This window comes from Callionymus lyra, chromosome 12, assembly GCF_982586985.1.
Source record: "Callionymus lyra chromosome 12, fCalLyr1.hap1.1, whole genome shotgun sequence".
Taxonomy (NCBI): domain Eukaryota; kingdom Metazoa; phylum Chordata; class Actinopteri; order Syngnathiformes; family Callionymidae; genus Callionymus; species Callionymus lyra.
In genome coordinates, this window is record NC_141829.1 from 20,580,088 (window position 1) to 20,595,967 (window position 15,880).

At 35.7% G+C, this 15,880-nt stretch overlaps 1 protein-coding gene across 1 annotated transcript; it reads left to right on the top strand.

Annotated features, from left to right (window-relative positions):
• The first annotated feature begins 1,304 nt into the window (after positions 1–1,304).
• On the top strand, positions 1,305–14,882 carry slain1a (SLAIN family member 1a). Its single transcript, XM_087804012.1, has 8 exons — positions 1,305–1,799; positions 5,853–5,989; positions 9,855–9,950; positions 10,037–10,186; positions 11,116–11,454; positions 12,382–12,570; positions 12,645–12,969; positions 14,124–14,882. The coding sequence occupies exons 1-8, from the start codon at positions 1,396–1,398 to the stop codon at positions 14,197–14,199; spliced, it is 1,716 nt and encodes a 571-aa protein (XP_087660138.1). The 5' UTR covers positions 1,305–1,395; the 3' UTR covers positions 14,200–14,882.
• Positions 14,883–15,880: the final 998 nt, after the last annotated feature.

The following is a 15,880-nucleotide window of genomic DNA, read 5'->3' on the forward strand; positions in this document are numbered from 1 at the left end:
AGGCCAAGTAGATGTTTAACATTTAGCTCTAAAAATATATAGGGTCATTGAAAAAGTAAGCAAGTAAGTAACTATTATTTTCAAATATCTTTTACAAGAACAGGGTCATAAATTGCTTTAGCAACAAAACAATACTCATTTTAAAAATATATAGAAATTAAAAAACTTTGAAAGACCAAGACGACACGGTGACAAAAAAAAAGTTAGTTTTTTTAACGAGGATGTGGCACCTGATATATATTATATATATATTTAACATTGTTAAATGGATTAAGTAATTAAGTAAGTAATTTGTATTTATATTGCGCTTTTCCAGACCAGGGTCACAAAGCGCTTAAACAATCAAAACAATATTCAATAAAGTATATACTTTAAAAGTCTCAGATAACACTGAGAACAACACAGGAGTTCCAGAAAATCAAGGAAAAGCTTGCACGAATAAAAACGTCTTAAGATGTTTCTTGAAAGAGTCAGTAGATCCATCATTAATGTTTGTTTTTATATTTATATATAGTATACATATATATATATATATATATATATCGGACATGTTCTTTTCCAAATAATGTACATTTGTTTTAAATTGAGTATTAGTTTAATTGAACATGTATTTTTGGAAAGAAATACCGACCAAACATGGAAAAGTATGTCAATAATAAGTGATGCAGAATATGAACGTGATGCCGGACTGTCGGATAAAATATCGACAATATTTATAATTATTATTATAATACATGAAAATTATTATTATTATTGTTGTTGTTGTTATTTATTTATGTATTATATCATAACAACAATAAATAAAATATAGTTTTAATAATCCTCCAGTTTTCAGAATTCCCGTCAGCATCTCCTCATAAAAATAATTATTATTGTTATTATAATACATGAAATTATTATTATTATTATTATTGTTGTTGTTAATTATTTATGTATTGTATCATAACAACAATAAATAAAAAATAAAATATAGTTTTAATAATCCTCCAGTTGTCAGAATTCCCGTCAGCATCTCCTCATAAAAATAATTATTATTGTTATTATAATACATGAAAATTATTATTATTATTGTTGTTGTTATTTATTTATGTATCATAACAACAATAAAATAAATTATAATAATTGTTTTAATAATCCTCCAGTTGTCAGAATTCCCGTCAGCATCTCCTCACTTCCGCAGCGGTGGTGTGATGGGAGTCGAAGTCTGCGCCGCTGACCAATCAGGAGGCGGCTCTCTAGACGAGGCAGCATCCGTGCGACTGTGTTTGTCTCCACAAATCTGGACACACACTCACACACTCACACACACTCTCTCTGGACCCTCAGCAGGCCTCGCGACCACCACCGTCTCCCAATGTGCTTCTCCTCCCCCGATGGACGCTGTCGGGCTGGACCATGGCGGACATTAACGGCAACGAGAAGCTGAGCTCGGCGGAGCTGGAGGTTCTGAAGCTGCAGGAACTGGTTCGGAAGCTGGAGAGACAGAACGAACAATTGCGGACTCGCGCGAACGCCGTAAACAATTGCTCGGTCACCCCCCTCCTCCTCCTGCAGACCTCCTTGTTGTCGCCGGGTGGGGAGTCTTTCTCGGACAAACACCCGGTTTCTCAGACTCACCCGAACCCCCGGGGGACCCCATCTCCAGCCGAGGAGCCCATCGCGTATTTCCAGCCCAGCTTCGCGTCTCCAGAAGCGGCCAGCGAGGAGGAGCTCGAGGCTCCTGAGGCTCCTACTGTTCTGGACGAGTTGGAGGTCCTGGACTTGGACGTGGTCCTCCCCGATGGAGACCCCGATAGCTGGTAAAACCTCCTTCAATATTTGATCACCCCAAATAATCCGAGCCAAGAACTACAATCTTTGTTTGTCTCTATAATTGACATCCAGGAGCCATTAGCTGACATTGAGTATGTTGTTGTAACTGATCACGTTATTGATTATGGGATTGATTTTTTTAAGGTTGAAGGTCCTTCAGATTCTCCACAACAGTTTGTATTCACAGGTACTGCATCATGGTTTATCCGGTGACTTTTATTGTTCTCTCTACAAGATGGGTTTTTAAACTGGTCATGTTATTGGGGGCCACATGTGTGTTATTGTAAAAATTGTCATCCATTGTGATCCATCAGACAATCAAGGGTTTAGATTTACAGTATTTGTGGTTTTAAAATGAAACTCCACACTAACATGGTTTATTTGTTCATTTCAAACCATGTTATCTAATCAGGATATCCCAGTTAAATATGGCTTGATGAATGGTAAAGTAAATCACAGGGTTGCGTTTCATATATTTACGATATATTGACATATATTAATATATTAAAAGTTGGACATAATAGTTTAGAGCAGTGGTTATTAAAAGTAGGGACCTCCCTGGTGGAGCGTTTTGTTTTTTTAATAATTTGCTCTGAACAGTACTTAAAACACATTTGTTAATAATCGTATTTGCTCAATAAATACTCAAAGGTAAATAAAAGTTGATGTTTCTATATATATTTTGTAACATTTGCTGTGTTTTGCAACGAGGGGCCAAAGGCTAATGGGGTTTGGGAACCCCTGGTTTAGAGTACCCCGTGAACAATATCTTGCTAAATTTAAAGTGAACGTTACAAGACTTAGGGACTGTCACATGGTACAAATTTTAACTTCGAATCAAATCTTGAACTACACATCGACAAATAAAGGTTTATTGTATCTCTTTTAAGATGCAGACATTGCAAATACTTTAGTTATTATAGGTCAAGTCTGGGGACAATACAAACTTAGACGAGAAAAAGACAAAACAATTCATGCAAAAGATTGATACTTGGTTGAGAAGTTTTTTTGTTCCAGATTCAGGGTTTACCATAAGAGATAAGCAAAAAATGAACAATAAAATAAATCACAATAATAATATTATTGCTACTACTAATAATAACAATAAAGTGACATCGCAATACCACTGTTTTTAATCAGTGCTCCAGGTTAATCGTATTATCTGGGTAAACAGGAGGGGGCTCAGCACACAGCCGAGGCCAAAAGTTTGTTCGTAAAAAAAAAAAGGGTTTAGTAGTTAAAATAAAGGAGTTTGGAGCACATTCTATTGTTATCATTGAAATAACATTGAATCCGTTCACTTATGAACAAGAGAAGACGATTTGCGATGTCTGGTCTGAAGAGATATACATTCAGCCTCCTTGGGTTTCATAGTTGGTTTGTTCAGGTAGAATTCTGAAACATCTCACCGACATACACTGCAGGATTTGAGTAGTGGATTTTTGCAAAAAATGTTGCAGCATCAGCCATATTTCGCTAGATGTTTTATTGATCTTTCTCTGAAACAAGCTGACAGTTCGAGCGATCAGAAGGGACTGATTAATATCCTGCAAACTAAACAACACATTTTGCTGGGAACATCCTCTTAGAAACAAGTGAGTGTGCAGAGTAAGAAATATCGACCCTGCAGGATCTCTGAACCAACAGAATGCAAGTGCACTTGTGTGTCCCGGTGTGGACGACTTTTATTCTTGGTATCTGATGACTGGCTACTGATGCAGTGATACACACTTTCTGTGTGTGCGTGTGTGTGTTGGATATGAGTTGAAGTAGCACAGAAAATAGAACCAACATCCACCCGTGGTGTTAGCCTCACTCCATTGAACACATCTAATCGACCACAAAGTTCAAGTTGTACTCTGACCCAGTTGCCGAATAAAGAGACTGCTCAGTTGAGACGGATACATGCGCTGGAAATTATTTATAGTGTCGCTCTTCCTGGTCGTGTTTATTACTCAGAATAATTATAGTTTTTGTGTGATATAGAAATATTCTAGCCTATCCAAATGTCCGCTTTTTGGTTCGTATGATAGTTTGGGATATTCTTAATTTGTAATTTGTGAACTTATTTGTTAACTCTCCTATTCATTTAAAATGTTATTACTATCTATTTCTAGACTTGTCACTACTAACCCTTGATGCTATTCACTATTGTAACAGTTTATTTTCATGTCTAAACAAGAAGGATCTGTCTCGCCTGCAGTTAATACAAAACTCTTCAGCGAGAATTCTGACCGGCTCTAGTAGAAGAACTCACATTTCCCCGATCATTAAAACTCTTCACTGCCTGCCAGTTTCTTTCAGGATTCATTTATAAGATTCTGGTTCTGACTTTCAGAGTTATTCATGGTCAGACTCCACCTATTGGTATTGAGACAATCAAATTTGCATCAGTGCATCATTATTTACAATTTTTTTGGTCTTTTCAAAAATAAAAAATAAAAATTTAGAGCCAGATTTGGCTCCTTTGGGACTTTATTAACCCCTTGCAGGAATTAAAATAACGGTTTAAAAATAAATGTGAACTGATCTCGGCCACAAATAGATTCCAAGGACTGCACTTTGCCTAAGTATGCCCCAGATCAGAAGTGACTTAACTATTTTTATAGAGGGCCACCATTGAAGAAGTTAAACTGAGCGAGGGCCACAGTTGAACATTCACATCATAGCAAAGGTCGTCTTATGTTCATCTCAAGTTAAAATATAAATAAATATTGGAAAACATTTTGTAATATTAAAGAGTAAGTTGTGAAGGCAAGAATCGGGCAAAACAATATGTATCATGTATATGATGCAATATGTTGCAATATATCATTATACTGTTGTAACAACAATACAGTATATTTGTAGTATTGTAAGTAAGTAAGTAAGTAAGTAATATTTATTTATATAGCGCTTTTCCAGACCAGGGTCACAAAGCGCTTTAACAATCAAAACAATACTCAAAAAAGTATATACTTTAAAGATCAAGATAATACTGAGAACAACACAGGAGTTCCAGAAAATCAAGGAAAAGCCTGAACAAATAGAAACGTCTTAAGATGTTTCTTAAGACATTAAGACATTCTTAAGATATTGTATGTGTAGTTGACTCTAGTGTTGCAGAAATTATGGAAAATATGACTTTTGATTCAGTCGTAACTTCTTTCATTTGTGTTGAAAACAAAACATATCCAAACATAAGCTTTTAAAGATACTGGAGTCGACTGTATCCTCTCGTCCTCAGTCATTCCTGTGGGATGTCGTGGGATTTCTTTTGTTCCTTAAGCTGCGGATGGCACATAAATCTTAACTTAAAATATTTGCATTTGAAAATCTAAAAATACATTTTATTCTATACACACTTTATTGAAATATAAAGCATAAGAAATTAAATGTGATTTGAAATATGTTATCTAAAAATGATAGATAAAGTGCTGTTAAATATCGATAAAAAAAACAGTTTTTTCATTTTTCTTTAAAGCTTTTCATGAAAAGCTTGCGTCACTTTTGAAAAAGTTTGTATTTTACAAATTAAGAAACACGTGTATAACATTCTTTGGTTAAATAAAGACAGTTTATCATCAACCAAAAAATAGCTTTTAATATTTAGGTATTAGCATCAAGGGTTAGTAGCTTCCCTTTGTTATGTTTTTTGTGTGTACATTTGTTATCAAGAAATTTGCATTTTACATTTTTGGTTGAATCAAACAGTTTATAATGGAGACAACGGGCCACAGGAATTCTCCGGTAATGGCCCCCATGCCTGCGTTAGGTATAAAATTATTTATAGCAACATTTATAGGAATGAAGAGGTGCTGATCCTCATCTTAGCCATTCGTTTTCTGGATTTGGGTTGTTCCATGACACAGTTTTCATGCATCTTCCAAATTTACTAATAAATTCTTTGGACCATATTGTGCTACTCTGCCGGTGCAGCTATTTTAAAAGTAGCTATTTTGGGATGTCGTAGAGCTGCTGTCCTGTACATGACTGCTGCATGGAGATGAAAAACCTCAGCATCACGGAGGATTTAACTGACACTTGTTTTTTTATTCCAGGCTTTATGCAAGTCCCAAAGCTAAGCTGCACGGCGAGCGAGGCCTGAGTCCTCTGCAGTGGTGCCGGCAGGTACTGGACCACCCAGGACCGGAGGTGGAGCTGGCCAGGATGACGCTGTGTCACCGACTTGACCAAGGTAGCGTGAGTTTGCAGATGAACTACATGAGAACATCTGTCTCTCTGGTATCATAATCCCAGACACATGTTGCACAACGTGCATCGTCAGTGACGCTGCACTCTATCAACTCTTCATCCGTTCCATCAGTTTTGTATGTAAAACATGTAAAACACATCTATTTATGCAGAACATTTTTACAATACAAAATATTACCAGCTATTAAATTGCAGAAAATACTTAAGTTGACCTAAAACAAATGTTTGCATATAAAATATGGTTTATTCAAATTATTCTTTTTAACTTAAACATTTATATGTCTGTTTAATTCTTCAAAAATGGCCCAAAATGTAATAAAAAGGTTTTAATTTTAAGACATGTTCTTATGTCACTTTTTTTATGAATTATACTCATTTCTTGTTCTGAAATGTCTTTGAAAGTCAAAATGTAAATATAATATGATATAAAACTGATTCATTCATAATCTTAGAGCAGATTTTCATTCATTTTATTCTTAAAACTATCCTCTGAATATATATATATATGCATGTCAAGATAAAGGAGCAACGATACTATATATTGTGATACTTTAGAAAAAAGGAAATATGTTTGCTGAAGTCGACTGTATCCTCTCGTCCTCAGTCATTGCCGGGATATGAAAGGATTTATTGTTACTTTGAAACTATTGTGGAAAAAGTTGCATTATAGATGGATGTGTGGATGGACTTTATGAATCCCTGGAGATCTCCTTCGGGAAATTAGGTAAAAACAATATATAACATTTAATAATATATAAATATAAACTGGTTACTCCGTCACAGTGGGGCTGCAACCTATCCCAGCTACATAGGGCATTAGGCAAAGCGCACCATGGCCATAACAATGTATTATTATCTTCTTTTTTTTTTTACTTTTAATGCAATTATGATTTTTTACAATTTCAAAATCATTATCTCTGCAGTCTACATCAGTGAACACGAGCTGAATATTACAAAGTCAAACTCAAACCCTTGCAGGAGCCAAGGTCCTAAGCCAGTCAGACAGTTAGATGTGTCTGTTATGCATGGACATAACATGGACACCTGCGTCACGACAAAAAGGATTCTATTGATAGACAAGTTGAAGGGTATTTTCTCTGTAGAAAATAAGGTTCTTATATAATGTTTATGGCTTGTCTTACAAGAATCCTGGAGTGAGCCTCGTATGTATCCTTGTGATTTACTTCATAAACTACGAGGCCCGTCTTGTCGAGACATGACACTGAAGCTTCATAAATCTTAGCAGGACGCCCGTGATATTCACTAGATACGCTCTGGTGCTCGACACGTTCTGGCTTAACGGAGAGAAGTGGTCTCCATGGCAACCGGGCTTACATTAACAGTACAGAGAAGCGGAGCTGCTTCAAGAAAACTCGAGTCGTGTGGAGGCTCCGAGTGTGTGCCCCAATTCTAAATCCGTATTTTTAGATCAATTATTGATGCGCTGGAGATGTTTCTTAGGTTTCGGTTTCTTTGGTTGTTTTTTTTTCCCAGGGAAGGTTTGGCTCCTGCTCGGCCTTAGGGTCATGAATACTTTGCCTGTTCGGTCCGGCTGCTGTTATTCGTCTCACAAGCTTTGAATGCCGGTGTTTACTGGTGCTGCCCTAATTGTGTTAGGAATACCAAATGCTGCTCTTTGTGAGCTCGTCCACCAGCAAACAACACATGCTGTGTTTCTCAGAGCCTCGATCACGTCTGATATTAAACAAACAAACAAGCCAAAATATATCTGTAATATTGATCTGTTATTGATACACTAATATATTGCTTCCTCTATTTCACATTAGGGAACAATAAACCCTTCCATATACTGGCGATGACTGAGGACGAGAGGATACAGTCGACTCCAGCAGCTTTTAAAGCTGATGTTTGGATATATTTTGGTTTCAAAACAATTGAAAGCAGATACGATTTTGTCAAGAGTCATGTGGTCTTTGACTTCTGCAACACCAGAGTCAAGTACTCGACAATACTACAAATATATCCTTGTTACTACAGTATCACAATGTATCGTATTGCTTCTCCTGTATCATGATATGTGACGTATCGCAGATAAATCACATTAAATAATTGTTGAGATGATTTGTTTTGATATTGAAATTATTTTTATTTTTATTTATATAATATATATCATTCATTTATATAATATATAATATCTATATATGTATATATATACATATATATCTTGGGAAATGATAAAATAAGTAAAAAAAACTTTTATATAAACAAAAAATAATAAAAAAGTTAAAATGAAGTTTAATCATTTTTATATATAAATGTATTTACTGTAATTTATAAAAAATGTCAGAGAATAAATCTCGAACATATAGTTTTAAGTTATTATAAATTTAATTAATAATAAACATTAAACCAAAAAAAAGAAAGAAAAAATAGTTATTTAGGGATAAGTTGAAATACTTTTATTTGTTTATATTTGTATACATAAAAGCTGACTCTCTCCAGAGTTTGATCTGGATATAGAAAAGTAGACTAAATTGTGATTTTAATGTTGGCAATCTCTGCTAATCCCACAAATACCTGGTGTGTTCGATAAGCTGCTAGAAAATCCAAAACCTGGTCCTTTTCCATCCTCATCACATCCTAACCTGGATATTTACAATGTTAATACCTTACAATCCCGATTCTATTTTTTTTTTAACCACGTCTTTTTTCCCTCCATGTTTGTGGCGCAGCCAAGCGTTGGCGAGGCGTGTCGTCCGTCCGCCCGTACAGCTGCGTGGAGGGACTGTCGACCCTCAGCTGCCCCGTCCTGCCTTACTCCAAATCTGCTGCACTCACCGACTCCCCAGGTAACACATCATGACTTCACTGACAAGCTGCTCTATTTATAAAACTTAATGAGAGATTATTCAACTTTGACCCATAATACTATTGCCTCATAATCCTCTACATTGATGTGAGCCAGCTTTTTATGTGTCATCAGATTTTATCGCGTGTTTTGCTTTTATATTAATCCCACAAAAATGTTTCTATTCATGTTAATCTGTTTTATCCCGTTTCCTCAAAACCTTTTACCAGTTACACAGTTATAGTAACGTCTCTTGCTTTCAGCATGGATTTATAACTTAAAAACGTGTTCATTTCCCCACAAATATTTATTATTGTTCTGTTATTTTCATCTTGTAGGACACCCTAATACTTTCACGCTCTTGAATGCACCACAGCTATTCCTATTTTAATGAACGCACCACACCTTTCAATGAGATTCAGGGAAAGGATATTCATGGTGTTTCTTTAGTTTTCTTTTAATATATATTTTATTGACAAAAAGATGGGGAACATAACATCATCATTTTGATGTTATTCTTTTTTTTTCCGTAACACTAAAGGAGGTTACTGCATATAGCTTCAAAAAGTTAAAAATGAAGGGAACTTACTTACTTACTTAACGTAGTAAAATAGTAATAAAAATCACGCAAACACAAAAGATGCACAGTATTTTCGTCACCACCATGTTTCTTATGCTTAATCTGGTCTAGTACTTGTCACAAAAATAGACTACTGGCAAGGAAAATTAGACTAGGTTGCATTTAAAATATATATATATATATATATATATATAATAGACACTGTTGAATAACACATGTCAGCAGTAAAAGCTAAATTACATATTTACAATAACTATAACTTCTGGACTCATATAGTTATGTTTTATGTTTTTAATAGTTTTTAATAAGTCCATGAGCATATGGACTCTATAAACCTCTAACCATCCAGCCCGGACTAAACTAAACTGTGCGACTTGCCTTTTAATGAATATTGAAACCAGTTTGTCATGTCAGAAAACCTAATTCTGAGTCTTCTTGCCTCCTTTTTATTCTCGCCAGTTCCCTCGTCCGGTCCATCCGTGCTGCAGCCGTCTCTCCCCGTCAGGCCGAGCCACCTCCTCAGTGACAGAACGCCAACGTTCCTCTCCAACTCCCGTGAGTTTCACCCCTTCTTTCTGTTCCCCTTTTTGCTTTTACCGTAGACTTGAGCTGAAGGTAAAAACGTCCGTCTCTGTCCGCAGACATCGGTCGCCGCCATGCAGCCGTCAGCCCTCAGTCTTCTCTGGACAGCGAGGTCGGCGTTTCGGAGCTGGACGAGGACTCCATCAGTCTGGGGTACAAACTGCAGGACATGACGGATGTGGAGGTGATGGCACGACTTCAGGAGGAAAGTGAGTGAGACGCCGTCATGTAGAGCAGGGGCGGGCAAATACATTTCCTCAGGGGGCACATTATATACCGTGACTTATATAAGGGGCCGTCAAGCAAAATAAAAGAAAAAACAAAAGAAAAAATGAAAGGAAAATCTTCAATAAGCTTTAGTTTTATTCTGACTGTATATCATTCAATTTTAATATATATTTTATTTAAGGATTCTAAAAATGTAAAATCTATTAAATATAAACATTATTTAAATAATTATCAAAATAAAAATTCATCTATAATAATATAAACAAAAAGTATATAATTATAGAATAAAATACTACAAAAAATACAGTAACACAAATATGGTTGATATTGATGTTAATTGTCTATTTAAATTTGATTTAAACATTCAAATAATCTAGCTACTAGCTACTAACTATTAATAAAACACATTAGCATAACATATATCTTTTTTTAATATATATGTATAACACATATAACACAACTGTAATTTCAAAATTCTTTATTTCCTAAAGCAAAATATATTTTTAAATTAAAATAAAGTATATCAAACACATTTTGCCCTAAAAAAAAATGTTAAAATGTAATTTTAATACAAGTTAAATTTTTTAAATAATGGTGATAGAAATATTATTATATATATATATATATATATATATATATATATATATTATATTATTTTCTTAAAATTAAAAACATTACCAATAAAATATATAATCAAAAGAAATAAAAATCACTTTCACATGTGTAGCTGTACTAGTCGTACAATTGTTAGAAAGCCATCAGAAACATTCATAAACGGTCAGTGTTATAGTTTTATTTTGACATCACGTGGCCCTCACAGATAAGGATATGGAGGGCCACACTTTGCCCAGATCTAATCTAGAGGACTGTCTTGCTTGCGTACTCTGACGCTGGACTGGTCCTCCTCCAGGTCTCAGACAAGACTGTGCGTCTACCTCAGCCTCGGCCAGTCGTCGCAGCTCCAGCTTCTCCCTGAACTCTCTGAGACGCAGCGAGGTGGATCTGGAGGAGGAGGACGAGGAGGACGAAGGCTACGATCAGCTTCCTCCGCCTCAGCCACGACTCTTCCGCACGAGCTCCATGCAGCCGGGCGGTCTACGCCACTCGCACACCTTCTCCAGCATCAGAGACTGCAGGCGGAGCTCCACCTCCTCCCAGTTGTCCCTCAGCGGGCTCTCCGGGTACTCCAGCGGCAGCAGCTTCGGCTTGAATACGCCAGACACACCCACGTCGTACAGGAGCAGTGCGGGTGAGTTTTGAGTCAGGTCTATGATAAAAGTAATACAAATCTCAATAATATAAACACTACATTCTTGCACTCGCTTCTATAGTACATCATCTTTTGTTATTAATTTGTAATTATTGTTATTAACTAATTAAATTTTAAAAAACTAAAAACAGTTTTTCTTATACCAATATTGCTATTTTTCAATGTATTTTATTTGTTTTTTTAGCCTTTTAAATTCCAAATAAAAATGATAGAAATAATTGACATGATTGAAATAATAGTGTCACTACATTTTTGATTTAATTTAAAAGGCTACGAATGATTTGAAAATAATTTACACGAAGAGAAATTCTAATTCCAAAAGGTAAATGGTCCTTTTTCTATATTCTATTTTTTCTATAATTCCATATAAATTTTTTGATAATAGGTCCAACATTTTGACTTTAAATTTAAAAGACTTTTAACATTTTTTACACGTTGAGTTTGATATTTGAATACAAATCATTTCTCATTTTCTAAATTTAATTTGAAGAGTTTCTAAATTCGATACAAAAATGTAATTATAACAGTGCTACATAATATAATATTACATTTAAAAGGCTGTGTAATAAAAAATATAGAATTGAGGAAAAACAAAAGTTTTAATTATTTAATTAAAATATAAAACTCTGTGTTAATTAAAGGGTTTTAAATCGTCAACCTTTAAATTTACCCAATTATTCAATTAAATTATTGAAGAAAATAATGAAATTCTTAAAAAATAACCACATTTTAATAAAGAAAAGGACAGTTTTAGACATTCTAAATGTATTCTTCAATATTCTGATGTCACTGAATCCTCTTCTAAGATGAGAGGTTTGGTTCTGGGCCTGTGCTCAGTTTATTAGACTTTCCATCCTTGTACCTTGATGCTTCAACCAACCCCCGCTCCTGCTTCCTGATGCTTAGACAAGTTGCGCAGAAGCATGCCCAACCTGCTCCGAGCTCCCAGCATGCCGACCGTTCCTGACCTCGAATGCCTGACCTCCCCCATCAACCCACCCTCCCACGGTCCCTCCTCCCTGCCAATGGTGTCCTCCCTGCGAACCAGCCAGAGCTTTGACTCGTCCAATGGGCTCGTCCGTCTCCAGTCCTCCAGTAAGACCCCCAGTCCGTGTGGATGAAGCCGAACCTTGCTCCAAGTTCACTTCCCTCCTTCGCTTGTGTTACAGTTCCGTCTCCGGGTCAGCTCACCCAGCGGGTCCAGAGTGTGGGTAACTTCCAATCCGCTCTGCGGCCTCAACTCAAAGCGACCGCCTACGTCAGCCCCACGGTCCTGCAGGGTCCGACCTCCTTGTCGTCCTCAACCAGCCTCAACTCCATCCCCTGCAGCTCGCTTCCACCTCAGCCTCTTAAACCGAGCGCCAGTTTCGTACCGCAGGCCGTGAAGGCTCTCGGCGGGATGTCTTCCATCCCCCGGAGCTCTCTGCCTCGGCCCGCCTCCTTCGTGGGACTCAGTGGGATTCTACGACCGAGCAAACTCGCTCAACCTCGAAGGTGAGAACCTTCAGCTTAATTTATCCACGTTCATGCTGCCTCTGATATTTAATGCATCATAATGTCAGATTGAACATGTTTGTTTCTGTCTCCCCCTGGTGTTCAAACATTCTTATAACAATGTCACAGAAGCTAGCAACGCTGCCACATTCCAAATATGCATTTGTTTATAAAATAAGCTAAAGGCTCTTCCTTGCAATCTTACATCAAGAAACATTATTTTGTATTTATGGAAATGAAGGCAAACCGTCCCTGAGCCACTGCCGTAAGTTTGGTTGGCAGGTTGTAACAGTCAATGTTGTTGATTAAAATAACAGCAAGAGAGCTGATGAAAACAAATTATCAGAGAAAATATGAAAAACAAAGGTTAAATTGTGCATCGTGCTGCATTACAGGTCAAGAGGTCATATTATAGTGTTTAAAAAAGAGCTACTTCGACAGAAAATCACGTGGTTTAATTGGTAATCATTCATATTTATTTTCTATTAATGTGTGGCATGTGAGTGTCCTTGGAAATAATTATATATATATATATATATATATATATATATATATATATATATATATATAAGTTATAAACAAGCTTAAAATATATAGACTTATTTATGTTTTTCGAACAATTCTTCAAGTCCAGGCTTCAAGATGGACGTCATAAACGAGTATCATGGAGGTATTTGGATGTTTAAGTGAACTATCACTTTACGATCTTCATGACTTCCGAATATAAGTCATATTAGAAGACCGATAATTCAAACATATTTTTGGAAATACACAGAAAATATCAAAATGCAATTAAAACACGTTCAAGAAGGTTTTTTAATTGTTGGCCCTTAAAAACAGATGTCGTTTCAACTTTAATTTATTTTTTGCACTGTAAACATTTCACCTTATTGTGTGTTCAAATTAGGTACTGCTAGTGTTTTTGTTGTCTGTTCTGCCCCCTAGTGGTTCTTAAGTGTATTTCAGAATTCTATTTTTGCCATTATTAGTAGAGAGGGTTCCACTAATTAGGAATTTGTTTTGGTCCACTGTGCAACATTAACATCAAACATCAAACATTAAAGAATAAAAAAATGAAACATGAATTCAATCAGATTAAAAATGTACTATTAAAAATTACTAATTGGATATTTACAGTATATTTATTTTTGCAGTTTGTTGACTCCTCCCAAGAGCCTCACCGCCCTGAGTGCCCTGAAGGATGCGAGCTGGAAAGATGGCTGCTACTGAAGCCACACCTCGAGTTCCTGGGCCTCGAGCTCTGGCCGGACAGAGCCACTTCTGGACCGTGATCAAAGAGTGACTGTTACTGTTTTTTTCTAAAGCAACTTTGTGACGTGGAGCAGGTCCAGCAGGCTGGATCCTGTTTTTAAAAAACTACCTTCTGAAAACACAGAACGACACTTTGAAACCAACAGGCAATATGGTGGAAGTCTCTCGTTTAAATGTGACCTGAAAATTCTCTTTGCTCTTTTTTTTTGGTTGTGGTGCGTGTACATGATCACAGCTCACTGAAAGTATAACACTTTTGTACATGCTTTTGGACGATAACATGCCACTCATCTCACAAATATCATTTCTCTGTCGGATCGTCGTGTCAGATGTGAACCTGAAACTGAAGTTTTGTAACATCCTCGTGCCTGTGCGTAATTGATGTAACACATATTCATTTATATTTATGGAGCCCACCTCGCAGCACTTTCATCAGAATAATGAGTACACTGTTCTTTTCTAACGGGAAATTGACTCGACTTTGTTTGGCTAGTTTCTTTCCATCGTTCTTTACAAGAAGCCGACATTTTTAAAGTACGAAGAATGATCGTCGCAATGATATTGCACAAAAGTCCTCATGCTTTCTATGTAAAAGAAGAAGGGACGGTTTTTTTCAACGGAAATAAAGAATTTTGAAATTACAGTTGTGTTATTTTTACATATATATATATATATATAAAGATATATGTCATGCCAACGTTTTTTATTAATTGTTGCTAGATGATTTTAATGTTTATATCCAATTTAAATAGACAATTAACATCAATATATATCAACCATATCTGTATTTTTTGTAGTATTTAATTGTATAATTATATACTATTTGTTTATATTATTATAGATAATTAATTGGATGAAGCAATTTTTTATTTCAATGATCCTTTAAATAATGTTCATATTAGAATAGAATTGATCAATTTTCTTTAATTAAAAATATTAAACAACTTTGAATAATCTAAATAAAACAAATACAGTGTTAAACAAGTCAGTAATGGGATTCAATTGTTTGGTTTATTTTTAGAAAAAAGAAAAGAGTGAATATATTCTGTAACTTTAACAATGCACTGCTAATAGCTATGGCTAGCTTTACTTGTTAGCCGTAGCTGTTAGCCATAGATGTTAGCCATAGCCGTTAGCCATAGCTGTTAGCAAAGCAAGCTTGTTCGACAACTTTAAGTCATGACATAAACAGTGTCTTCGTTCCAGTATTACCTTTTCAGTTGAAAAGAGAAATACAAAAAGGAAGTATTATAAGAAAAAAAGCTTAAAAGACTGTTTAAAAATCTATAAAATGCAGCTTCACTTATGAACAGACAACTTGCTATCTTGCTAATAACAAGCCATGCAAATCAGGGAGAATCTTTCAGAATCCCTTGTCCTTTTTTTAAATTAATTTACAGATAAAATGATGAGCTTAATAATATCTGTTAACTGCTTTTAAGGTATGGAAGAGACGTGTCGGTTGTTTCTTTAAGTACAGTTACATATTATGTTGTAGACCACCGTACAGGATTAATATTTAACATGTGTTGGTTTTAAATCTCCTCAGCAACACTTTTCACAGTCATTGGGACACATTTCACGACGGTTGTGAGAGGTTTTGTTTTTTACAAGGAGATGTCCAACAAAGCTCAAGAGG

Excerpts from the sequence above, each read along its gene's own strand:
- slain1a (XM_087804012.1), top strand. The coding sequence starts at position 1,396 with ATGGCGGACATTAACGGCAACGAGAAGCTGAGCTCGGCGGAGCTGGAG. Across the intron at positions 1,800-5,852 it reads GATGGAGACCCCGATAGCTG|GCTTTATGCAAGTCCCAAAG; the intron begins GTAAAACCTCCT and ends TTTTTATTCCAG. Across the intron at positions 11,455-12,381 it reads GTCGTACAGGAGCAGTGCGG|ACAAGTTGCGCAGAAGCATG; the intron begins GTGAGTTTTGAG and ends CCTGATGCTTAG.